Below are 26175 nucleotides of genomic sequence, written 5' to 3' on the forward strand. Positions count from 1 at the left end.
AATTTAATGTTATGTGCAGTTTTTTCTTCCTCTACAATCTGTATACCAGTCCGTTCATTTGTTCTTTCTCTTTCTTTCCTTTCTTTTTCTCTTCTTCTTTCTTTCTTTCTCTTTCCCTTTTTTTTGCCTTATTGCAGTGGCTTAATCTTTTAATAGTATTTCAAATAAAAGTAGTGTTCTTGATCTTGGAAGGAAAGTATTCCATCGTTCATCATAAGGTGTGATGTTAGCTGTAGATTTTTGTAGATGGTCTTTATCAAGTTGAGGAAGTTCTCCCTTTTCCTAGTTCACTGAGGTATTTTTATCATGCATAGGTATTTGATTTTGTCAAATGCTTCTTCTGTATCAATTAACATGATCATATGATTTTTCTCCAATCCAATGGTGGGTTACATTAATTTCTAAATATTGAGCCAAACTTGCATACCTGAAAAGAACCCACCTGGTCACTATAATTTCTTTAATATAGGTTGGATTAGATTTGCTGATATTCTTTTGAGGACTTTTGTCTCTAAGTTCATGAGAGATATTAGTCTGCAGTGTTTGCTTATTGTCTTTGGCATCTGATCAATAAATAATTTCATAAAATGAGTTAGGTAGTGTCCCTTCCTCTTCTATTTTCTGGAAAAAGAATGTGCTAAATTGGTGTTAATTCTTTAAACATTTGCTAGAATTCACCAGTGAAACCATCTTGGCTTAAAGATTTCTTTTTTGGGAAACTTTTTTTTTTTTAAGATTTTATTTATTTATTCATGAGACAGAGAGAGAGACAGAGACACACACAGAGAGAGAGAGAGAGAGAGAGGCAGAGACACGGGCAGAGGGAGAAGCAGGCTCCATGCACGGAGCCCAACGTGGGACTCAATCCCAGGTCTCCAGGATCAGGCCCTGGGCTGAAGGTGGCACTAAACCTCTGAGCCACCTGGGCTGCTCAGTTTTGGGAAACTTTTAAAGATTTAATTTCCTTAATGGTTATAAAACTATTTCATCTTGGCTGTCTTTTGATAATTTGTGGTTTTTGAGGAATTGGTCCATTTCTTCTAAGTTTTTGACTTTGAGCATATAGTTTGTTAACAGTATTTCCTTATCCTTTTATGAGAAGCATTATATACTTTGATATCTTCTATTTTATTCCTAATATTGGTGATTTCTTATTTTCGTTAGTCCTTCTAGAAATTTACCAATTTTTTAAAGCTTTTTGTTTTACTGATTTCTATTATTTTCCTGTTTTTAGCTTCACTGATTTCTGCTCTTCTATCGTTTTCTTCATTCTGCTTGCTTTGTGTTCATTTTGCTTTTATTTTTCTAGTTTCTAGAGGTAGAAACTAACTTGTTCTGGGATCCTGCTCTCTTTTTAAATGTAAGCATTTACTGCTATAAGTTTTTCTCTCAGCATGGCTTTAGCTGCACTGTACAAAATTTGATTATGTTGCAGTTTTATTTCATTTTGTGTACTTTAAAATTTTTCCTTTAACACTTCCTCTTTGACTCATGGGTTAGAGAAGTATGTGGCTTAATTTTAAATTATTTAGAAATAATCATGTTGTCTTTCTGTTACTGACATCTAGTTTGATTCCTTTATGGTCAAGATATTCTGTATGATTTCAATTATTTTAAATTTATTGAACTTTATTTTATGGCCCAGGATATGGTCTATTTCTTATGATTATATCTAGACTTATGTACAGTATTTTTTAGTGTACTGCTTTGTATGATTTTCTTTGTGGTTTCACTGGCATCTCAATAACATATGTAACTTATCATGGTCTACTGGGACTGATGTTTTACTACTTTGAGTGATGTGTAGAAATCAACTCCCATCAATTCTCTTTACCCTCATACTTTTAAAAATGAGCATTGAATTCTATTTATGGTTAGTTCTTTGAATTATAAATAACATGCTAAATGAAGAGGACCACTAATGCATAAGTGGATTTCATTTTTAAAACAAAGTCTGATATTCTAGCATGACCAAACCTTATCTATTTTACTCTGAAATTGTTATTTCACCATTAATAAGTTGTTCTCCTAATTGGTAAAAGCCCTGACACATTTTACAAATAAACTTAATTTTAGAACTCTCTTAGATTTAGAGAAAAATTGTGAAAATACTATAGACAATTCTCATTATTCCCCACACTCTGTTCCCCCTATTATTAACATCTAACACTAATATGACATATATACATATATATATATACATATATATCACAACTAATGAATACTAATACATTATTAACTGGCCTCCTGAACTGAGAGAATACATTTCTATTGTTTTAAGCCACAGTTTGAGGTAATTTGTTATGAAAATACTGGGAAACTAATACATAGTTATGTCTCATTAGCCTTGTCTTGACTCTGATATTTTCTCAAACTTGCCTTGTTTTTGATTTCTTTGACAGTTTTGAGGACTCATCAGGTATTTTGTAGAATGTTTCCAAACTGGGATTTGTCTGATGTTATTCTCATGTTTAGGCTGGAATTATGTGTTCTTGGGAGGAAAGGGACAGAGGTAAAGTGCTATTTTCATAATTTCTTATCGGAGTATTTACTATCAGTGTGACTCATCATTGTTGATGTTAACCTTGTTCACCTGGCTGAGGTCAGATTTCATGACTATGAAGTTATTCTTTTTCCCTTGTTACATAATGCAGTCTTTGGAGGGAAGTTACTATGCAGACAATAAGGAGCGCTGAGCTTCAACTCTCTTAAAATATAGTTGTCTTGAGGTGCCTGGGTGGCTTAGTTGAGCATCCAACTCTTGATTTTGGCTTAGGTCATCGTCTTGAGGCTGTGGGATGGAGCCCCGTGTCTGGCTCCTCGCTCAGTAAGGAGTCTTCTTGAGATTATCTCTCTCCCTCTGACTATCCCCCGCTTGGCTCTCTCTCAAATAAATACTTTTTTAAAAAAATAAATAAAAATGTATTAAATATGTTTTCTACATACATACACTGAGCACCATATCAGATGGTGCTATTTTTACTTCAACCATCAAATATGATTTAAGAAATACATAAGAAGCAGGATAATCAATTATAGTTACCACTATTTTCCACCCATTCTGATATTCTCCTTTCCTTTGATGTTTCAGGCCTTTGTTATCATTTTCTTTCTATTTACAGAACTTCCTTTTTATCCATCTTTATGGGTAAATTTGTTAGCAACAAAATCCTTTAATTTTGCTTGACCCAAGAATGTCTTCATTTCCCCTTCATCCTGGAAAGATGTTTTTTGCATGACACAGAATTCAAGGTTAACAGTTTTTTTCTTTCAGTACTTGGAAAGATGTTATGCCACTTCCATCTGGTCTCCAGGGTTTCAAGTGAGAAATCCACTGTGATTGTAATTGATGTTCCCTATAAGAAAGGCACTGCTTCTCTCTGGGTGCTTTTAAGATTTTCTTCTTCCTTTTTTAAAAAAAGATTTTATTTATTTATTAATGAGAGACAGAGAGAGAGAGAGAGAGAGAGAGAGAGAGAGAGAGAGAGGCAGAGACACAGGCAGAGGGAGAGGCAGGCTCCTTGCAGGGAGCCCAATGTGGGACTTGATCCCAGGACCCCAGGATCATGACCTGAGCCGAAGCTCAACCACTCTGCCTCTCAAGGGTCCCAAGGTTTTATTCTTTTTCTTTATTTTTTTTTCTTTAATTATGTTGTTTCGGAAGGGATTTCTTTGGTTTGTCCTATTTGGGTTCACTTAGTTTCTTGAATACATAGGTTTATACCTTTTGCTAAGTTGGAAAGTTTTCAGTCATTATTTATTCAAATACTTTTTTAGTACCTGTTTTCTCTACTTTTGGTACTGCACTGATGCAGTACCATGCATTACAGCCCATGAATCCCTGAGACTATATTCACTTTTTTGGGTAGGTCTTCTTTCTGTTATTCAGAGTAAATAATGTTATTGATATGTCTTCAAGTCTACTGACTATATCCTCTGTCATCTTCACTCTACTAATGAGCCCATCTAGGGAGTTTATTTCAGTTATTCTTTCAGTTCTATAATTTTCATTTCATTTTAACTTCTTTTTGTTTGCTGAGATTTTCTATTTTTTCATTTGTTTCAAGAGAATTCATAATTGCATGTTGAAGCTTTTTTTTGTGATGGTTGCTTTTGTCAGATAATTCTAACATTTGATTCAATTTAGCACTGGCATTTCTCAATTGTCTTTTCTCATTCTTATCGTGATTTTCCTGGTTTTAGTATAATGAGTGATTTTGTATCATATTGCAGACACTTTGGATATCATGAGACTCTGAATCTTGTTTAATCATTTTTGGCAGGAATTCCTCCTGTTGAAGTTTAGCACAAGGTCTGGGTGGGTGTGTATATTCAGCTCTTTGCTGGACCCCACTGCCACCTGCCCAGTGAAAGTGGGACACCAACTGGCACTACTTTGCTGCCTTGGATTGGGGGTATAAGATCAGCTCCCTGCTAGGCTCTACTGCCACCAGGGAGAGGAAACAGAAGGTTGACTCATGCTTCTTTGTTGCTATTGGGTAAGATGCTCTTCACTGTGCCTTACTGACTCTGAGGGTGGGGTGAAGGTAGTGGATAACTGCCTTGAACGGATTTATTAGGTCTCACTGCTGCTGGGTGGAGGAAACTCAGCTAGAGGCAGGATCCTTCTGACACTATCGTGGTTGGGAACTGAATCACCACCTGATTCTGTTGGGTGGGGCATGTAGATCAGTTGCCTGCTTGGTTCCACTGAAATCACAGGCGTAGTGGTGTGTTTTCCTGTTGGTGTTTGGTTGGAGTAGGGCAAACATTGCCAAAATGTTTTTTGTGGTTAGGCTACCTTCTCTTCAGTCCTTTGGATGGGGAAACAGGCTCTCTAAAGCTCATTTATTGTCTGTACCGATGCCAGGTTGAAGGTTTCCATAGCACCCTGTCTAGACATATAGGAGGCAATAAGGAAACTCAGGAACTCACCACCATGTTTTTTCATAGGTCTGATATCCCTAGGCAGTCAGCACTTGTCTTTCTACCTTTCAGAGTCTTCCTGTGCTTGTCATTATATTATGTCCAAAGAGTTTTAGTCGTAACAGGGAGGACCTGGGAAGAATGGGACTTCTTTCTCTTTTTCTTTCTTTCTTTTTTTTTTTTTTTACATAAACAGAAGAGGTGGTTAGGAGTCAGAAAATAAACATCTAGTGAAACAGGCACAGATGTGCCAACTTACAACTAAACTTAAATTGGCCACAGTTCTAACTAGTTAAGAAAATGGACTGGACAACATCTTCTGAAGTTCATAAAAAGGATTTGCATCTACTTATAGTCACTGATTCTAATTTATTTTTATTAGAAACACTTTTATTCTACAAAAGGTCTACATCAGAGTGTAAAGGCAGTTTTCTCACACATTTGATCCCCCCAGAAGAATTCAAAGTCTATTACTGCTTAGTGGTAACTACTTATAGTGTCTTAGCAGCAGAGAAAAGTTAAGTTTTCAGGGTTCCTCTTGGCCCCTGTCTACTCTACTCTTCTTTTCTTTTTTATGTAAATATATATATATATACTTTTTTATGTAAGTATATATATATACACATATGTATGTATGTATGTATCTCTCTCTAAATGAGAGAGATAAAGAGAACATACAAAATATGCACATATTATAAGAATACTTGAAGAATTTTCACGAAGTGAATATACCACATAACCAGCCCCCATAAGCCACTATCATGGCTTCTTAATCACGATCCCTTCCACCCTCACAGAAAAACACTACTCTGGCTTCTAACACCATAGATTATTTTTATTGGCCATTCTTGTTTTTTTTTTTTTAATTGAAATATTTTTACTGAGATAGTGGTAGATTCATATGTAATTGTAAGAAATAATATAGAAAATTTCCTCATACTCTTTGCCCACTTCTCCTCAAATGGTAACATTTTATACAAATACAGTATAATGTCACAGTTAAGCATATTGACATTAATATGATCCACCTATCCTATTTAGATTTCCGACTTTACTTGTACTCATTTTTGTGTGTATTAAGTTCAATACAACTTGTATAGGTTCTTTGATCTACCATTAGAGTCAAGGTACTGAGCAACTCCTACATTGCCAGGTCCTTGTGTTACCCTTTTATGAGGGTACCCATCTCCCCTCCCCATAATCTCCTCTCCCCAGCTTCTAGCAACTAGTAACCTACCCTCCATTTCTAAAATTTTGTCACTTTAAAATGTTATATAAATGGATTCTTACAGTACATAATCTTCTGCAATCACCCTTTTTCCCCCTTAACATGGGTACTCCTTTTTAACATGATTGGAAGATTTCTCTTTAAGAATATTTTAATTATTTAATTATTTCTAGGCACCTGGGTGGCTCAGTTAAGTGTCCGACTCTTGATTTCAGTGAGGGTCATGGTCTCAGGGTTGTAGGATCAAACCCCATGTTGGGGCTTAAGCATAGAGTCTGCTTAAGATTCTCTCTCTCTTGGGATGCCAGGTGGCCAGTGGTTGAGTGTCTGCCTTCAGCTCAGGGCGTGATCCCCAGGTCCAGGATCGAGCCACACATCAGGCTTCCTGCAAGGAGCCTGCTTCTCTCTCTGCCTATGTCTGTCTGTCTGTCTGTCTGTCTGTCTCTCTCTGACTCTCATGAATAGATAAATAAAATCTTAAAAAAAAAAAAAACTCTCTCTCTCTGCACCTGTTCTCTAATGGAAGGATTTAAACTAGTACTTCTCATGCTTCTCATCTTTTAAAAATCTCAGGGCAAATATTTATCCCTGAATAAGCACGCCTACAGAAAAATTATCCTGATTGAGGCTGTTTCAAGGTGACTTATGGCAGATGAGCAAAAGGATTTCTTTTTGGAAATAAAATTCTGATCCCAAGATTTATTAGTAGTATGTTTCAAGGAAAACAATGGCTATAATGTCTATTTAACTATGTAAACTTTATCTGATCTATGCATGTTGAAGCCCAATGAAGCCTGGAATGGTATTCCAGGTATCTCTAAAACTAACTTGCTATATTTTTTTATTCTAATAAAAAGTAAAACTCGTGGAGTAAATGAAACCACCAAGATAGAAGATATCTATTAGGAATCCTATTTGTAGAAATTTCTTAAAAAAGAAAAAAAAAAAAAACAAATACCTTTGTTATCAACAATTCAACAATCTACCTAATCTCTTTCTCTACTTTGACTTCCTCTACTGGTAGTCTCCAAAGTAACAGGTCCTAACTTTTCAAAAAGGCCAACTTTGTAAATGCCTAGAAAGTTATTCATATAATAAAAGATCACCTTCCTTGTATACAAAGACCTATATTCACTTTTACTCACCTGTTCTCATATTGAAATTTTGCCAGTATGTCTTTGGCTTTGGTGTGACTAGTGAGTTGAATGGCCATGGACACCTTAGAGAGAAGTGGAGCATGGACCCTTATGACTCCTTCGGGCACGTCAGACTGCCAATAGGGAAAAATTCAGTACATTCTGTCAAACTAGGATGAACATCACTTTAATGACTACACTTAAGAGATATGAAAATCAGTGGCAATGTGAATTAGGAAAACATGTAAATGTGACCAGTATTTAACCAGAATGAAATACTGTTTTCTTTTCAAAGGAAGATACACTAAACTTAACCTGGGACTTTACTTTTGTTACTTACTTAGGCCCTGTATAACGCCTTAAAATAACCAGAGAAGTAGCACTATGTTATGACAAAATCTCATGTTTCTATCAGTTCATTTTCTTGACTGTGCCCTAAAATAAGCTTACTTTAGGTTGAATTCTGCATTAGTATCTTAGTATATTTTAAGATCAACCTTCTCAAAGAGTTAAGAATCAGTTATAAAATATAGCTTTTTAAATATCCTTTTTCTTTAGTTAGTAACAATGATTGGTGGGCCCAAATTGAATTCCAAATGAGCATTTAAAACTTGATTCCTCAAAGTGTATGATAACTTCATATGGACTGAAGAGTATCTCTGAAAAGCAGGATATGGACTTCTGAGTATCTCTGCTTTCATATGACAAGACTGGCCTGCAGACCTATCTCTGAAGAGCAGCATATGGACTTCTGAGTATCTCTGCTTTCATATGACAAGACTGGCCTGCAGACCTACCTTGGAGCTCTTGTTCAATGAAATAGAATGGCGTCATCTAATTAACAGGAATTTCTTTTGTCAAGATTGACTGGAAAATTCCTTTTGTTTCCAAATTTTGAATATTTTAAAATTAATTATCTATATAGATATGAAAAGAAATAAATTTCTAAAAAAAAAGAAAGAAAGAAATTTCTATCTGAGGATCTGGCTAAGTCCTCAGATAATCATTTTAAATTTGAACATTCTCAAAGGATAGCATTGTTGATGTAGAAGGCTTATGTTGTTGAATTGACTCAATATATACCCTAAAAGGAATATGTTATAGGTTGAACTGTGTCTCCCCAAAGGATATGTTGAAATTCTAACTACCAGTAGCTGAGAATATAACTGTATTTGGAAATAGGGTCATTGCAGTTGTAATTAGCCCAGATGAGGTCATAGTGGAGTAGGGTGGACATACATCCAATATGGCTACCGTCCTTATAAGAGGAGAAGACACGCAAACACACAAACAATGTGCAAAGATGGAGGCAGAGATTGGAGTGATACATCTACAAGCTAAGGAATATCAAGAATTGGCGGCATCACCAAAAGCTAGGAATGATGTCAGGAACAGATCCTTCTCTCACAGTCTTCAGAAGGAACTAGGCAGACACCCTGATTTCAGACTTTTAGCCTGCATAATTGTGAGAGAATAAATTTCTAATATATTAAGCTATCTAGTTTGTCATACTTTGTTACAATAGCACTAGAAAACATTTAAAAATAGAATCAGTTATTATGGTACTTTCTGCTATCACCAGTAAGAACCAGAAGAGCATGCCAAAGAATGGATGTTGGTGGGAGGGTGGACTGGGTGGTTATGGGGGGGGGGGGGGGCGGGTTGTACAGAGTGTCCCTGGGTCATTGGAACCAAGACTATACACCTAAAACACTCTTTTGGTCATTTCGTGCCCCCCCTCTTCCAGCTCTCCAGAAGTCTCTGTAAGGTATTATGATCACTTTCCTGTGATCATAATAATCACATTTTCCCTGAAAATTCCTACAGTATTCATAATTGCTTACAGGCTGCCTAACCATACATTTTGAGTCATCAGTTAGTTGACTCTCTCCCTACACTATTTCTTCATGTGCCACATGAAATGTCAAGTTTAAAGGATATATCATGACCAAAATTATGCACATATTATGGTAGATAAAGCCAGAGAATACCATATAAGGAGTTAATAAGAGAGGAAAGGAAATTGTTTTCTTACCATTCTTCTTGAAGAGGGTGATTTTTGTAGTACCTTTGAAGTCTTGGGGCTTATAACCTAAATAAAACACATTTAGTCCTCAGTAATGATTAATGTTGGGAAAATAAGCACATGCTTCCCTTGGAAGTGTAAACTGTTACAATCTTTATGGAAAACATTTTGAAAATATTTATCAAAGTATAAAATGATCCAACAATGCCACATCTGTAAGTTTATCCTACAAATATACATTGTTTGTGATAAACAGCATATATGCAAGTTTGTTCACTAGTGCATAAATCTTAATAGCAATAGAATTTTGGACACAATCCAACTTTGTAAACTAATAATGGAATAATGATATAGAATAATCACCATGATTTTTTAAGTCAGTAAAGCAGGACACACAGGACAGTATTTAATGTATGTTACCATTCATGCAATAAAAGGGAAAAGAACACTGTCAAGAGTTTAGGTCAGCGACACTCCATGGTGTTGCTACTGACAAACTTTAAATTCTACCTTTTTCATATCTCTATGTTGCAACAACAACAAAAAAATTGAAATAGCTGACTTCATTTAGCATTATACAACTTACAAAGTGCTTTTACACATGGTAAGTGAGTTGATGCTAAAGACAACCCTGTGAATTAGGTTGGAGAGAATTACTTTTCTCCCCAATTTATAATATAAGAAAATTGAGGCACAGAAAAAGGCTTTAATTCACCAAGGCTACTAGCCCAAAGGATGCGACCAAAAGAGTGCTTAAGTAACAAAAACAGCTAAATCTTGGTTAGAACAACAAATCTAGTAGCACTTAAACTTACACTTCTCCAAGGATACCTGAGTAGCTCAGTTGGTTAAGCAGCTCTTGATTTCAGCTCAGGTCATGATCTCAGGGTCATGAGATTGAGCCCTGTGTCAGGCTCCACACTCAGCAAGGAGCCTGCTTGAGGATTCTCTCTCTCCCTCTGCCCCTCCCCTCACTCATTCTCTCTCTCTCTCTCTGTCTAAATAAATAACTAAATCTTATACTTTTCCCATCTCTGCTCCCTAGTTCGGTGCCAGGTTTGAAAAAAGCAGCCTGAATTTCTGGTACAGGTCCAGGAAGGAGCAGAATGACTAATTCCTTGTTCTGACCTGGTTGGTGGCTCCGTAGAATACTGGCTCAGAAGGCCTGCCTCTATCTTGGACTAACTTGGAATCTGACTAGTGCTAAGGTGGTATGATGTTGAAAACATTTATAGGCAAATGATTTAGCCATCACCACCTGATGTAGTAGATAAAAGCTGGAGAAAACAACAGACTAAAAAGTTTGAGAGGCAAGGCTGGAGGTTGAGATGCTTTGGAGAATAAGGCTTTGAAAAGCTCCAAATATTTCTAAGACTCTAGAAAGCCATATGCATGCCCAAGGCTATGCATGTGTTCAAAAAAGACCTGAAAAGAACTTAACCTGTCAATATAAGCTGGCTGACTTTTGAGCTTTGTCCAGGCAGGAAGTGAAGGTTCAGGCAGAGTCATAAACTGTCCTATTGAATGCTGAAGTTGCACCCAAACAAACACAGACTTTGTCTGCAAAGACTGGGAGTGTTTTTGTTCAAGATTTTTAAGAAAATTTCTGTGCAAACATTAGCTAACCACTGAGCTCATGGAGCAGAGATTTCAGTGGCCATGCAAAACAAAGAATTCAAACTTTATAAAATTAGCTCAGCAGAAAAGTAATTAAACAAATAAACAAAAGCTACAACAAGCAGCAACAAACCCTGGGAGAGGGAGAAGAATCTTTTTTCCAAAATTGCCACATTATAATATTTAAAATGTCCATTCAGGGATCCCTGTGTGGTTCAGTGGTTTAGCACCTGCCTTTGGCCCAGGGTGTAATCCTGGAGTCCCAGGATTGAGTCCCACATCGGGCTCCCTGCATGGAGCTTGCTTCTCCCTCTCCCTGTGTCTCTGCCTCTCTCTCTCATGAATAAATAAATAAAATATTTTTTAAAAAGTCCATTCTATAACAGCAAAAAAATTATAAGACAGGCAAAAAATGTCAAGAATATGTGGCCCATGCATAGGGAAAAAAGGAGCTTCAATAGTTTCAAAAGAAACTCCTGAAGGAAATTTAGACATTAAACTTACTAGAAAAAGCCTTCAAATAAGATATTTTAAATATGTTCAAAGAACTAATGGAAACCATGAGAATTATATCTCACCAAATTGGGAATATCAAAAAAGAGACAAATTATAAAAAGGAATCAAATGAGAATTCTGGATTGAAAACTTAATAAAAAATAACTTAATAAAGTTAAGTTTAAGTTACTAAGTTTAAGTTATTAAGTTATCCAACTTAAATAAAAAATCTACTAAAAGGGTTTATAGCAGATAAGGAGGCAGAAGAAAAAAATTAGTAAATTTGAAGATAAATTGAGATTATGTGGTCTGAATATCAGGAAAAAAAAAGAATGAAGAAAAATTAACAAAACCTAAGAGGAACTGTAGGATAATATCCAACATGAAATGTACCAACACATACATAATTAAGAGTCCAGGAAGAAGAGAAGAGAAAGGGACAGAAAGAATATTTTAAGAAATAATGGCTGAAAACTATCCAAATTTGCTGAAAACATTGATTGACCTATTCAAAAAGCTCAACAAACTCCAAATAGGATAAACTTAAAGACCTCCACACCAAGATACATCATAATCAAAATTTCAAAAGACAAAGAATTTGAATGCAGCAAGAGAAAAGCACCTCAGCATGCACAAGAGATTTTTTCAATAAGAGTAACAGCTAGTTTCTCAGCAGAAGCCATGAAAACTAGAAGACAATGGAATGAAACATAATCAAAGGGCTGAAAGAAGAATAAAAGTTGTCAAGCAAAATTCTATCTGGCAAAACAATCTTTAAAAAATAAAGAGGCCTTCTAGATGCCACCACCTCAGAGCTACCTGTGCCCCCCAGTCATGGTGAACCCCTTCATGCTTTTCAATAGTCCCTTCAGGCTAAAATGGAGGGATGCTAGACAGTAACTTGAATCCACATGAAGAAATAAAGGACACCAGTAAATATAACTACATAGGTAAATATAAAAGGCACCATTATGTGCTTTTTCCCCATCTAATTTAAAAGACAAGTGCATAAAGCAATAATTATAAATCTATATTGATGGGCACAAAATTAATTAATAAAGATGGAATTTGTAGCAATAACAGCATAAAGTAGGAGATATGGAGGTCTGTAAGTAGATTTTTTTAAAGATTTTATTTATTTATTTGATACACAGAGAGAGTGTGCATAAATAGGAGGAATGGCATGCAGAGAGAGAAGCAGGCTCCTCACTTCAGGGAGCCCAACATGGGGCTCAATCCCAGGACCCTGGGATCATGACCTGAGCCATAGGCAGATGCTTAACCAACTGAGTCTCCCAGGCATCCCTGTAAGTAGAGTTTTTATATACTATTGAATTGAAGGTGAAATTAATATGAATCAGATTGCTATATATTAAGATGTTACTTGTAATCCCCAGGGGAACCACTAAGGAGAGAATTTAAAAATGTGTAGTTAAAGAAACAACTGTTTCTTTCAACAAAAATATATTATAAAATATTAAAAGTAGTATACTGGAAAATAACTACACAAATTAAGGTAGTAATGGAGGAGTTGTGGAATAAAAATAATATTAGACATATAGTAAAAAAAGAATTGAAGGGAGAAATAGTTCTGCAACAGCTAGAGACTTCAATATTTTGATACCTCACTTTCAATAACAGAAGAGCTAGGCAAAAAAATCAGTGAGTAAACAGAAAACTTTATCTAGACATAATAGACATCTATAGCAGAGTTCATTACCATTAAGCATGCATAAAACATTTTTCAGGATAGATAATATATTAGGCCACAAAATGATTTTCAATTAATTAAAAAATATCAAAATAATATTGGGGCATCTGAGTGGCTCAGTCAGTTGAGCATCCGTCTCTTGATTTTGGCTCAGGTCATAATCTCAGGGTTGAGAGATCGAGCTCCCCACTCGGGGGGAGGGGAGTCTACTTGAGATTCTTTCCCTCCCCACCCCTTGTAAAAATAAATAAATAGATCTTTAAGAAAAATTTTGAAAATCAAAATAATGTAAAGTGTATTGTACATCTACAATAGAATTAAATTAGAAATCAGCAACAGAAGTGAACCTGGGAAATTCACATACATATAGAAATTAAATAAATAATGAACAGGTCAAGAAAAATTAAAGAATACTTTGAGATGGGCAAAAATGAAACACAACCTACCAAAACCTATGGGACAGAGCAAAAGTAATTCTCTGAGGAAAATTTATAGATGTAAAGGTTTACATTAAAAAAAAAAAAAGTCTAACCTTCTACATTGAGAAACTAAAGAAAAAGGCCAACTGACTTAAAACAAGCTTAACAAAATAAATAAAAGTTATAACTTTAATAAGTACTAGGATAGAAAAATAATAAAGAGAATCAATGAAACAAACGTTGGCCTTTCAAAAAAAAATCAACAAAATTGACAATGTTTTAGCTAGACTGAAAGCAAAAAAAAGAATGCAGATTCAAATTATAAATCCAGAATGTAAGTGGGGACATTACTACCAATATTACAGAAATAAAAAGAATTAAAAGAGAACACCATGAACAATTTGTGTGCCAACAAATTAGATAACCTAGATGAAACAGACAAAATCCTAGAAACACACAAACTATCAATGCTGGCTCAAGAAGAAACAGCAAATCTAAACAGAGTTATAGTGAATAAGAAGACTGAGTCAGTATCCAAAAAAAATTCCTACAAAGAAAAGTCCAGGACCAGTTGGTTTTGCTGGAGAATTCTGCAAATTTAGAGAATTAACACCTATTAATTTTAAACTCTTCTAAAAAACAGAAGAGAAAGGAACACTTCCTGGCTCATTCTATAAGGCCAGTATGTTCAATACCAAAGGCAGACAACATGGAACAAAAAATAAAAGCTATAGTCAATATCCTAAATGAATAAAAAAAATCTTATATGAATGTTGATATATTGATATAAAAATCCTCAACAAAATACAAGCAACTTGCCTAGCAGCATATTAAAAGGATTGTATACCTTGGCCAAGTAGGATTTATTCCAAGAATGCAGGGTTAGTTTGATATATGAAAACCAATCAGTGTAGTAGATCATATTAATAGAATGAAAGGGGAAAAAAAAACCCCAATGATTATCTCAATAGATGAAGAAAGAATATTTGACAAAAACTGAACACCCTTCCAACATAAACGCACCCAACAAATTAAGACTAGAAGAGAGTTTTTTTGAGGCCCGTCCATATTAACGGCAAGATATTGAGGGCATAATGCCAAGTGAAATAAGTCAGACAGAGGAAGACAAATATTGTATGATCTGTCTTATATTTGGAATCTAAATTATGTCTATATTTATATATCTCAGCTCATAGATACAGAAAACTGGTGGTTGCTGTGGTGGGGAAGGGGGTACAGTGGGGAGAAATGAGTAAACTTTTTTCTTTAAGTTTATACAAATTGAATTTTAAAAAGTAAAAAAAAAAGAATGGAATTTTCTCAAGTCAATCTGTGAAAAACACAGATTTAACATCATACTTAATGATGAAAGATTGAGATTTCCCCTTAAGATCAGAAACAAAATAAGGATCTCTGCTCTTGTCTTATTTAATATACTGCCAGAGTTCTAGCCAGGATAATTAAGCAAAAAAAGTAAAAGGTACCCAGATTGAGAGGGAAGAAGGAAAATTATCTCTATTCATGGACAGCATGACCTTATAGGTAGAAATCCTAAAGAATTAACACACATAAAATCAAACTATTAGTGTCAGTAAATGAGTTTAGCAAAACTGTAGAATACAAGATCAATATAGAAATATCAGTTGTATTTCCATAATTAGTGATCGAAAAATGAAATTAAGAAAACGATTCCATTGCAAGAATAAGAAAGAATAAGATACTTAGGAATAAATAATTAATCCAGGAAATATAAAACTTGTGCATTGAAAATTATAAAAAAATGGTTAAAAGAAATTATAAATTATAGGAAACCTACATAAATGGGACAATAATCCATTTTCATGGACTAGAAAATGTAGTGTTAAGATGGCAATACTTCCCAAATTGATGCACATATTTATGGAATCCCTATCAAAATTGCAACTACTGTTGTTTTTGCTGCTGCTGTTGTTTCAGAAATAGGAAAACTGGTCCTAAAATTCATATGGAAATTAGGGAGCCTCAAATAACCAAAGCTATTTCAAAAAAAATGTTGACTCTCCTTTTTCAATTTCAAATCTTAAAACAAAAGTTACTGTATTCAACACAGTTGTGTTACTAGCATAATGATAGACATAGAAACCAACAGAAGAGAATTAAGAGTCTGGAAAAAAAAAAACCTATACATCTATGGTCAATTTTCAACAATAGTGCCAATACCATTCACTGGGGAAAGTAGTCTTTTCAACAAATGATGATAAGGGATTTATATCTAATATATATGAAGAACTCCTACAATTTAACAGTAAAAAGACAACCCAATCAAAACTTCGCAAAGAATCTGAATAGACAATTCTCTGAGAAAGACATAAAACTGGCCAGTAGGTACATGAAAAGATGCTCAACATCAATAGTTTTCAGGGAAATGCAAATCAAAACTACAATAAGACACCACTTTACAGCAAGAGGATGGTTAGAATGAAAATTTCCAATCATAACAAGTTCTGGTGAGGATATGGAAAAATCTGAATCCTTACACACTACTGGTGAAAATGTAAAAATGGGACAGTTGGTTTTGAAAACAGTCTGGCAATTTTCAACATATGTGTTGCTTTATTACCCAGCATATAGCCAAGAGAAGTAATAACATATCTCTACACATAAATATAAATGTTTATAGCAGCATTATCCATAATGAGTAAAAGATATATTTAACCCAAATGTCTACTAATAAATGAATGGATAAAAAGTATGTGGAAATTCATATAAGGGAATGTTATCTGGCAAAAAAAAAAAAAAAAAAGAAGAAGTACTGATACACATTAAGACTTGGATGAACCAAAAAAAATATAATGCTAAATAAAATAAACCAGTCACAGAAGACCACATATTATATGATTTAATTCATTAAAAGTCCAAAACAAGGAGCTCTATAGAGACAGAAATTGATAAATTGTTGCTTAGAACTGGTAGAAGGAAATGGTGAAGGTGTGTTTAGAGGGATGATAGCCAAAGGGAATAGTTTTTTTTTCAGGTGATAAGAATGTTCTTAATTTGATTGCACTGATGACTGCAAATATCTCTGAATATACTAAAAACCATTGAATTGTACACATTAAATAAATGAATTGTATGATATGAGGATTATATATCAAGTTTTTTTTAAAAATGATTTTTTTCTCAAAGCAATATTTCTTCCAAATTATAATGCTGATTCTACTTATTCTGAAGTCACTTTGCCTATAATCAATAAAGGAATACAGTCTCATCAGGATTATGATCATTATGATTACGATAGATCAATTAGCAATACTTGAGAATACTGCTCACTGCCTTGCCATTTACTGTTCCTTTCCCTGGATAAACTTTCTCCTCCCTTCTCCCTTCAAAATACTATCCATGCTTCACGATGTAGCTCAAACACTACTTCCTTCATGAAGGTGTCCACAACTCTCCAAGCTGGAGCACATTTCTTTCTCATCTGCATGGTCCTGCCATATGGTCCATATAACTGGTCTAATGCTTAATGCATATTCATGGTTCTTGTATACATTTCTCTCCCACTTTATGTGGAAATTCCTTTAAGAGGAAAGCAAATTTCATTTATCTCTACATCCTCCTCAGGGACTGTTTGATACTCATGATCTTCCTCAAATTAAATTAAAGCAATAAAGATAATTCTTCTAAAACCTGTTCCCTCTTTCAATGCCGCACAAACTATGATAAAGCAAAAATTCTTTGGAATGCAATGAATTTACACTAAACACCTTGAAGATGAAAAATTATTTAAAAATAAATAAATAAATAAAATAAAAATTATTTTATGGGCAGCCCCGGTGGCTCAGCGGTTTAGCGCTGCCTTCAGCCTGAGGTGTGATCCTAGAGACCCAGGATCGAGTCCCGTGTCGGGCTCCCTGCATGGAGTCTGCTTGTCCCTCTGCCCGTGTCTCTGCCTCTCTCTCTCTCTCTCTGTGTGTGTGTGTGTGTCTCTCTCAGGAATAAATAAATAAAATCTTTAAAAAATTATTTTATTATCCAATCACTAGACAATTCTTTATTTATTAGATATACTGGATTGCCCTAAATCTAGCTCACAGGGACTAAAAGGTTGACTTCTATCTTTTGTGAGAACCATCTTAGACTTAAGTATATGAATATTAAATAATCTTCATGACAGAGATATTTCAAGAACTTCAACCAGAAGCACATATTTCAACAAAAGAAAAAGATCCCAGTACTCTGTTACAAACACCATTTCCACAATGTTTATGGTAACAAGAGTGATACTTTGTAAGAATATAAAATTTTTGGTTCTAAATTACAAGCTACTTTATGTCATGTTTTGAGAAATAGAAACCTGGGTAGTAACAACATTTGTACCCTTAGTTTATTGCCATTACCTCTCGTTCTATGGTTTTCCTCCTCAGCAGCTTTTTGACACTTGGGAGCTGCTTCTTTAACAACATGGTAGCTTCGTTCATTCTTCTGACTTGCATGATTAAAAAAGATGGAACCTAGAGAATAAACACTGCTTGAATCAAAAGGAAAGTGTTTGAATTAAACCTCCCCGTTAGACTCTGTCTCCAGTTATGGTAACTCCTGGATGCTCACTTTTCTGGAACCAGTGAGTTTGGCAATCGTCCTTGTAAAGATTAGAGAAAATGACAAGGATTCCTGTTTAGGGGCACTGAGATGGCTCAGGTCCTGATCCTGGATCCTGGGATCAAGTTCCACATCGGGCTCTGAGTAGCGAGCCTACTTCTCCCTCTGCCTATGCCTTTGCTTCTCTCTCTGTGGTTCTTATGGATAAATAAATAAAATCTTCAAAAAATAAAAATAAAAGGATTCTGTTTAAAAGGGGAAACATGCTTAGGAGCAGCCATTAAAGAATGTGCAAAGATGCTACAAAGCAACCTGAGATTATTTATTCACATTTCATCCCCGTGACTAAGGGCATAGAATCTTTATGTTTCCTGGGTGCTGGTGGACTTGCAAGTAAAACATCACAGTCATCACACTGTTACTCACTTTCCACAGAATTTTCTGGTATTTAAGCATTAGGCGGATGATGTGGGCTGCAGTGTTTGCTAACTGTAATTCTTCATAATCAGAATGTTTGCTTCGACTGAAGAAAAGGTTTGGTGCCATTATAGTAGAAATGTTCCATATACTCATCCGGTTTTTTGATTCGTTGGCAATCACTTTATTGAAGAATGTCATGAGGACCTAAAAAGACACAGTACCGTGTCACACTACTGTAAATTATTAAAAGGACCTCTGATTGCTATCATTCATTTCTATACCCATTCATAGTGCCTCTGGAAAACTGTCAGAACTATAAAATGGTTAAACGTATAATGTTGCCCCTTTTATTTCTGAAAAACATTAATGAGAAATGTGAATATTCAATTCTCTGCTTCATAAAAGTACTTTCAATTTTATGGAGTTTATTATATTGGAGTTTCTATAAATAATAGTCTGCATTTATTTTCTTTTATTCAAAACAAGGCTGGCAAATATTAAAAATTATGTATTAAACTAGTTGGAGAAAACACTGCATTTCAAATAACACAAGTGTAGTTTTCTTGTGAAGGAAGAAAAGGAACCCTAAAAAACACTCTTAATTTAAAGCATTACCATTGAAAACTATTTACTATTTCTCTGGGAAAGAAAAATCCATTTAAAAAACACGAGTATCTCATTCCTCATCCAAATGTAAGCTCAATTCAAAAATTTTAAAATTTTACTTTCTGAGTATCATTTTTCTACTGCTTTTCAGTTTTGGAACATTCAGTAGACCAAAGGGAAGTGTTTACATGCAGCTACTCTTGGCAATTAAAAAAAGAAAAAGAGAGAGAGAGAGATTTGAGAAAGCTTAAAGTCTGGCTAAGCCACCGAAGTACAGATGTTTATCAGAACCTTCTGAAATTCACCAAAAGGGCAGAAATCTTAAAAAAAAAAAAGAGAGAGAGAGAGAGAGAGAGAGAGAAAGATGCTTTTTAGTTTTCAAGTTTAAATCCTGCTATAATATTTTTAATGAGAAAATGGTTAGCACATAATAGTAATAATAGTCAACATTTATTTGAGGGTTTATTGTAAGCCAAGCATTCTTCTTAATACTTCATATATATTACCGACTTTATCACCATTACAAACCCTGTGAGGTAGGTCTGTTATTAATACTGTTTGACAGATGAGGAAACTAATGGATAAGATTCAGGTAGCTTTTCCCAGTGTCAATTAATTAGGTGGCAAAGCCAGCATTTGGAACAAGGAAGCCTGATTCTTGAGCCAGAGCTCTTGACTTCTAACAGCACATCAGCTTCGATCCTAGATCCACTCACAATGTAGAATCAGAAAAAATGTGTGTGTGTGTGTGTGTGTGCACCTGTGTGTAACATCTTTACTAGTACCATGATGATTTTGAAGATCTTCTGTTAGAAAAGTATTAGTTATTCTTAATGCATCCTTTATTTTATATGAGAGGGTAGATGACATTCTGAACCAAATATCTGATACCAGATGCATCCTTTTTTCTTTATATATAAAAGAACACTGCTTACAAACCGCCTCCCAAACAAGCTAATAAATTTCCAGCTTTTGAAAAATTACCAAATTATAGTAGAAATAGACATTCTTATGTCACATCCAATCCCCATTCTTGGGCTGAGGATACGATATAATTGACATATATTATAATTGACACAGATATTTTTATTATGTAGGAGGAAAGGTCCTCACCAAATGGAAATGTCTGATGAGAGGGAGCACAAAGAATCATCTTTGTTTTTAGCATTATTTTTACTGGTCTCAAAATTATGGGCTCTTTCCAACTCATCTTAACTCAATTTCATTACAAAGATTCCAAACACCTGTTGTGCACTTACAACAAAATCCCTATTGCATAGAGAATGATTATCAAAATATTAAGAGAACTTATTGATTTTTGCCAATATACAACAAGGAAATAAATCTGAAATATAGGGCAGAATATTTGGGAGAACCCTGGAATGATTCCAACAAATGTTCTATTATATGTTAATAGAGAAATCACTTTCTGAGTCTAACTTTCCTAACCTGTAAAATGAAGAGATTCTATCAGGTGATCTCTAAAATTCCAAGATTCTAGGAATCTTTAATTGAATTATCTTTATAAACTGTAAGACACAAATATTTTAGAAATTTCATTTAAATTAGTGACTTCAAATTTCCTCCCTAAGGACACTCCTCAGATCTTTTGTCACTAGACTGAAGTGAGTAGCTGAGGACCTAAAATTATAGAGCTTTACATTATGCAGCTAATATAATGGCCTCATCTACTTCTGACAATTATTCCACTTGCCTTCCATCTTTGTTTCTCTTTTTGCTAACCCTAGGCCAGTGCCCGGCACTAGGAGATGCTCAGTATCTCTTAATGGATTGAATGAATTAAACTGAAATATTTAGAGAAGATCCTAGGATTTACATCTTCCTCAGGAGAACAGCAGTGGGAATGTGGAAAGGCAATAATAGGTTGGCAGTGTGCTCAGCTGGCTTAGTAAGTTGTCTTAGTTTTTATTTTTTCATCTCAGCCATTTTCTTTGACTAAGAAGGGCCAGTGACAGACCATGAGGTTGGTACAACATACCTGGGCTGTGTCCCTGTTGGCATCAGGCAGTGCCATGACCATGAGGTGTAAAGCTTGAAACTGTACTTTGATGTGAGGCCCTCCTAACAAGAAAACAGAAATAACCGCACATTTTGAACAACACTGATGCATTCTGACAGCATTTCTTGCTAACATCTGGTGCCACAGGAGGGCGCCTGACAACTTTCAGTAATAAAGACTCAGGTTTTATGCCCAACAATGTAAATTTGTTAACTTGGACAAGAGCCTCAATCGATCAACTCCTCTTTCACATCCCATAATGCCATTGTAGAGGCAGGTGGCCAATGAGATCCTCAAAATGACTCTAGATTTGTAAAAGATTTCCCTTTTCAAAGTACTTCTACAGGCCCTGCTTTACTTGTATGCTATAATCAGAAGGCTTAAAAGCTCAAGTCAACAGAAAATAAATCTTGTTTCTACATAATGAGGCAGCAAAGTATAATCATTAGAGCAGAGACTCTAGAGCCAGGTTCAAATCCTACATCTACTACTTAGTCACTGAGTGACCTTGTGCAGGCTATCTAACCCCTCATTGCTACTATTTCACCATCTGTAATATGGGAGTAGTCAGATCTACCTACCTCCCTGGGTTGTTACAAGGACTAAACAAGTTAGTATGTATAGAGTGTTTACATCAGTACCTGTATATAATTACCTGTATATGTGTTTGATCTTGTTATTACGATTAATGACACTTATTCCAGATCATAAATGGACATTTAAGGAAGGGGACTACAGTTGATCTTTAGATTCTTGAGTATTTTGTTCCTCGATAATTACAGAAGATGGCGCCAGAGGGCCAGCATTTATACTTGTGTATTAAAGTTTGGCTCCTTTCCTGTTTTAGGGAAAGAATTTTAGGGATTCCATCCACAACTGGATAATCCACAACCAGCTGTGCTGAAAATGCAGAGTATATCAGAACATTCCAGGCTTCCCTTTGTCTCTCTATATTCTCCTCATAATGGTCTCTTGGTAGGGAGTTCCTAGAGGGAAGCATTATATTCTAGCATCCCTGGGGAGTTCTCAACTTGAAGGAAAATCTATTTATATTCAATGGATGGAAGGCAGTCAATCACTTGTAAAGTTACTTAGCTTTATAGCAGTGCAAACACTCTTGTGACAAGCTACTAGGTTTTAGGAGATTGTGTGCATCCTAGTTAGGAGTAGATGACTAATATGTATAACCATGTAACAGAAACAGTTGGGAGGATTATTTATAGGATGCATGATATTGTTTTGGCACAATCCCCATGTGGATTTTTAGAAATTTATGTCAGATTTATAAACAAAAATGACACAGGTTCAGGATGTTTTTGAAAATGGCTAATGTACACTGACATGAGTTTACCTGATTAATAGGAACTACCAGGAGCATATCTCAGTACAAAACACTGGGGGGGGGCAGATGAGGCATTATTTTAATGCATAAACCGCAGGCTGTCTATAATCTTACAACACAACCCAAAAAATCCCTTTGGCAGAGGGAAAAATAGATGCAGATGCAAGCTCTGAATTTCCTTCAATTTCAGAGAAATTATGAAGTTACTTTTAAGACTGAAACTCCAAACTGGCAAATAATCCATTTTCATTTTATTTAGGATACCTATGCCGATACCACTTCGTGGCTAATAGTTTTATTAACTAATTAATTACTGCATCCTGGTTAGGATCTTTTCCCCTTGAGATTATTATTTTCCCAGAAAATTATTAAAATGTCATAACAATATCTGAAACTTGAATTAGTCTTTTAATTTTATGGTCAATTTTGAGCCAAGTTTGGAAAGAGAATGTGATTACACTAAAAGACTACATTCTCCAAACTTAATTTTAGAGCATAAAGAATGGAGCTTAAAAACATGTATCCACAATTCTTTCCTTCAGAAAATCTTTTATAACTAGAGCTTACTCTAGGTAGCAAAAAGGCCATTTTCCCTGCTGGTAGCAGCCCAGAACTCTGGGCTTCCTGTGGGGTTGGCTGGTATCAAATCAATTATGGCAACATAGTATTTTTCACTTTCAAAGTCATACAAAGAAAGGTGGACTCCTCTGTGAACCTTTTCAGGGTATTTTCCAGATTTTCTCCCTTTAATGAAATGTACTGGCTGGTGTCAGAAGGCAACAATGATGGTAAGGAAACCTAATACCTTTTTAAAATAGGATTCTCTGAATAGGTCTGGCATTGGATGATTCCTTCATAATTTCATAATACCAAAAAACCACAGACAGAAAAAAAAATCCTCTGTGGCACAAATTTGTTCTAATGAATTATTTAGTATATATACACCAGAGATCAAGGCAAAGCTAATACATCTGCAGCCCAGTTTCCAGGAAGAGCAAACTACACAGAAAATCCTATGCTTTTTGAACTTACAAATTGAAGGGAGGAAGTCCTGCTTCTGGTATGGCTGAATAAGCTCCTTCTGGACCAACCTTCCCAAAGAGAACTATAAATTCTGGACAAATACAAAAAACAACCATCTACGGCACTGTTGAATTCAAAAAGACAGGCAGATTTAGAAGACTGGCCACTTGGAATTAGGGAATGGCACAGGGAGAGTTTTCCACTATTCTGGCTTTTGGCCTGTGGTCAGGCCATAGCTGGTATTGACATGAGGTAGCTAAAGCTCCAAAAGAAAACTCTTGTCTTTCTGGTCTGAACAACTAAAAGACAGGATTCACTATGACCACAGCCACTGGGAAATAATGGGCGAAGGCCTTGACTCTGGTATAAAATCTTGGCTGACTCATGAACGAAGCACGTGTAAAGTAACATAGGGTAAGGATTAAACAACTGAACTGACAGTTGAGCTGTCCAAAAGCCCACCGGCAACTTGAGTTCAAGTATATTGTTCGCTCAAATACAAAAACAAACAACAAAAACTAAAACAAAATTCCAAACCTCACTCTTGGGAGAAATACTATAAAATGTGGGGTCTCCAAAACTGAGTATTCACCTGACATACAAAAGTGATGCATTCTCAAGGGAAAACACAATCAACAGAGACCAATGTGGAGGTGAGCCAGATGTTGGGACTAGCAGACAAGGATTTTGAAGCATGTATCATAAATATGTTCAATGATACGAAGAAAAATATGTTTATAATGAATGAAAAGATAAGCCATCTCAGCAAATAAATAGAAAATACTTTAAAAGGAGGCAAAAAGTATACAATGGAGAATAGTCTCTTCAACAAATGGCGTTGGGAAAACTGGGCAGCCACATGCAAAAGAATGCAACTAGACCACTGTTTTATACTATATGTAAAAATGAACTCAAAATATACAAAAATGAATTCAAAATGGATTGAAGAAAAAAATGGATTGGAGACCTAAATGTGAGACCTAAAATAATAAAACTTCTAGAAGAAAACATAGGCAGTAATCTCTTTAACATCAGCCATAGGAAGATTTTTCTTGATATATTTCCTCAGGCAAGGGAAAGCAAATTAAACTATTGGGACTATACCAAAATAAAAAGCTTCTGCACAGTGAAAAAAACTGTCAACAAAATGAAAAGGCAACCTATTGAATGGGAGGAAATATTTACCAATGACATATCTGATGAGCGGTTAATATTCAAAATGTATAAAGAACTTAACACCAAAAAACCCCAAATAATCTGATTTAAAAATTGGTGGAGGACCTGAATAGACATTTTCCCTAAGAAGATCGAGACGGCCAATAGACACCTGAGAAAATGCTCAACATCAGTAGTCATCAGGGAAATACAAATCAAAACCACAATGAGATGTCACCCTACACCTGTCAGAATGACTGAAATAAAAACCACAAGAAATAACAAGTGTTGGTGAGGATGTGGAGTAAAAGGAACCCTTATGCACAGTTGGTAGGAACGCAAATTGGTGCAGCCACTACGGAAAACCCTATAGAAATTCCTGAAAAAGTTAAGAACATAATTACTGTATGTATGATCCAGTAATGCCACTGCTGGGTACTTATCAAAAGAAAACAAAAACACTAATTCAAATAGATTATGTGCACCCTTATGTTTACTGCAACATTATTTACAATAACCCAAGATATGGAAGCAACCCCATCAACAGATGAATGGATAAAGAAAATATGGTATGAAAAAAAATAAAGAAGATGTGGGGTATGTGTGTATATATACATACAATGCATATAATGTGTATACAATATATACATACATATACACATATACATATAATGGAACATTAGTCAACCATAACAAAAACAAAATCTTGTCATCTGCAACAACATGGATGGATCTAGAGGGTATAATGCTAAGTGAAAGAAGTCAGTCAGAGGAAGAAAAATACCATATGATTTTACTTATGTGCAATTTAAGAAACAAAACAAATGAACAAAAAAAGAAAAAAAAAGAGACAAACAAAAAACCATATTCTTGAATATACAGAGATCAAACTGGTGGCTTCCAGAGGGGAGGGGTGAAAATAACGAAGGGGATCAAGAGTACACTTAATATGAGCGCTGAAAAATATATCAAATTGTTGAATCATTAGATTGTACACCTAAAACTGATATAATACTGTATGTTAATTATATTTCAATTTTTAAAAAGCATCAACTGGAAATTCTAGAACTGACAAAGCACAATACCTGAAATAAAAAAAAAATGAAGCAAACTAGCTTTACTCTCTTTCTTTACAAGCTTCCCTCATAAAACAAAACACTACATCTTACAAAGTAAAGAGATATTTTACAGAGATACACAGACGACATGTGAATTAAGGCTTAGGAAAAACTGCCTTGACTATCATATTCTCTTCTCTGAAGACACCAAGGATTATTTTATTAATCTGATTTAGTTAAAATTTTTAAAGATTTAGTACCTACTAATTTTAGGACAAACACTGTCATAAAACTTAGGACCTATTATTTTCCTTCATTGCAGTTTTAAGGATTTTATAGTTCTGGTCAACTTGCAGGAAGTTGTTAACTGGCATATATAGATATAATTTGTTAGGCCCATACAGTTTTCAAA

At 35.0% G+C, this 26175-nt stretch overlaps 1 protein-coding gene across 7 annotated transcripts in view; it reads right to left on the minus strand.

The window, feature by feature from the left end:
• The window catches only part of ARHGAP28 (Rho GTPase activating protein 28), a 203555-nt gene that overhangs the window by 8887 nt on the left and 168493 nt on the right, over positions 1–26175 (minus strand). For all 7 annotated transcript variants that reach the window (XM_026005931.2, XM_026005932.2, XM_072734928.1 and 4 more), the window contains 5 exons: positions 21165–21247; positions 18566–18763; positions 17938–18051; positions 9326–9382; positions 7300–7424 (listed from right to left, as the gene is read on the minus strand). In XM_026005931.2, the coding sequence (XP_025861716.1) occupies positions 7300–7424; positions 9326–9382; positions 17938–18051; positions 18566–18763; positions 21165–21247 (577 nt within the window). The remainder of the gene's footprint in view (positions 1–7299; positions 7425–9325; positions 9383–17937; positions 18052–18565; positions 18764–21164; positions 21248–26175) is intronic.

Source organism: Vulpes vulpes, chromosome 13 (assembly GCF_048418805.1).
Source record: "Vulpes vulpes isolate BD-2025 chromosome 13, VulVul3, whole genome shotgun sequence".
NCBI lineage: Eukaryota > Metazoa > Chordata > Mammalia > Carnivora > Canidae > Vulpes > Vulpes vulpes.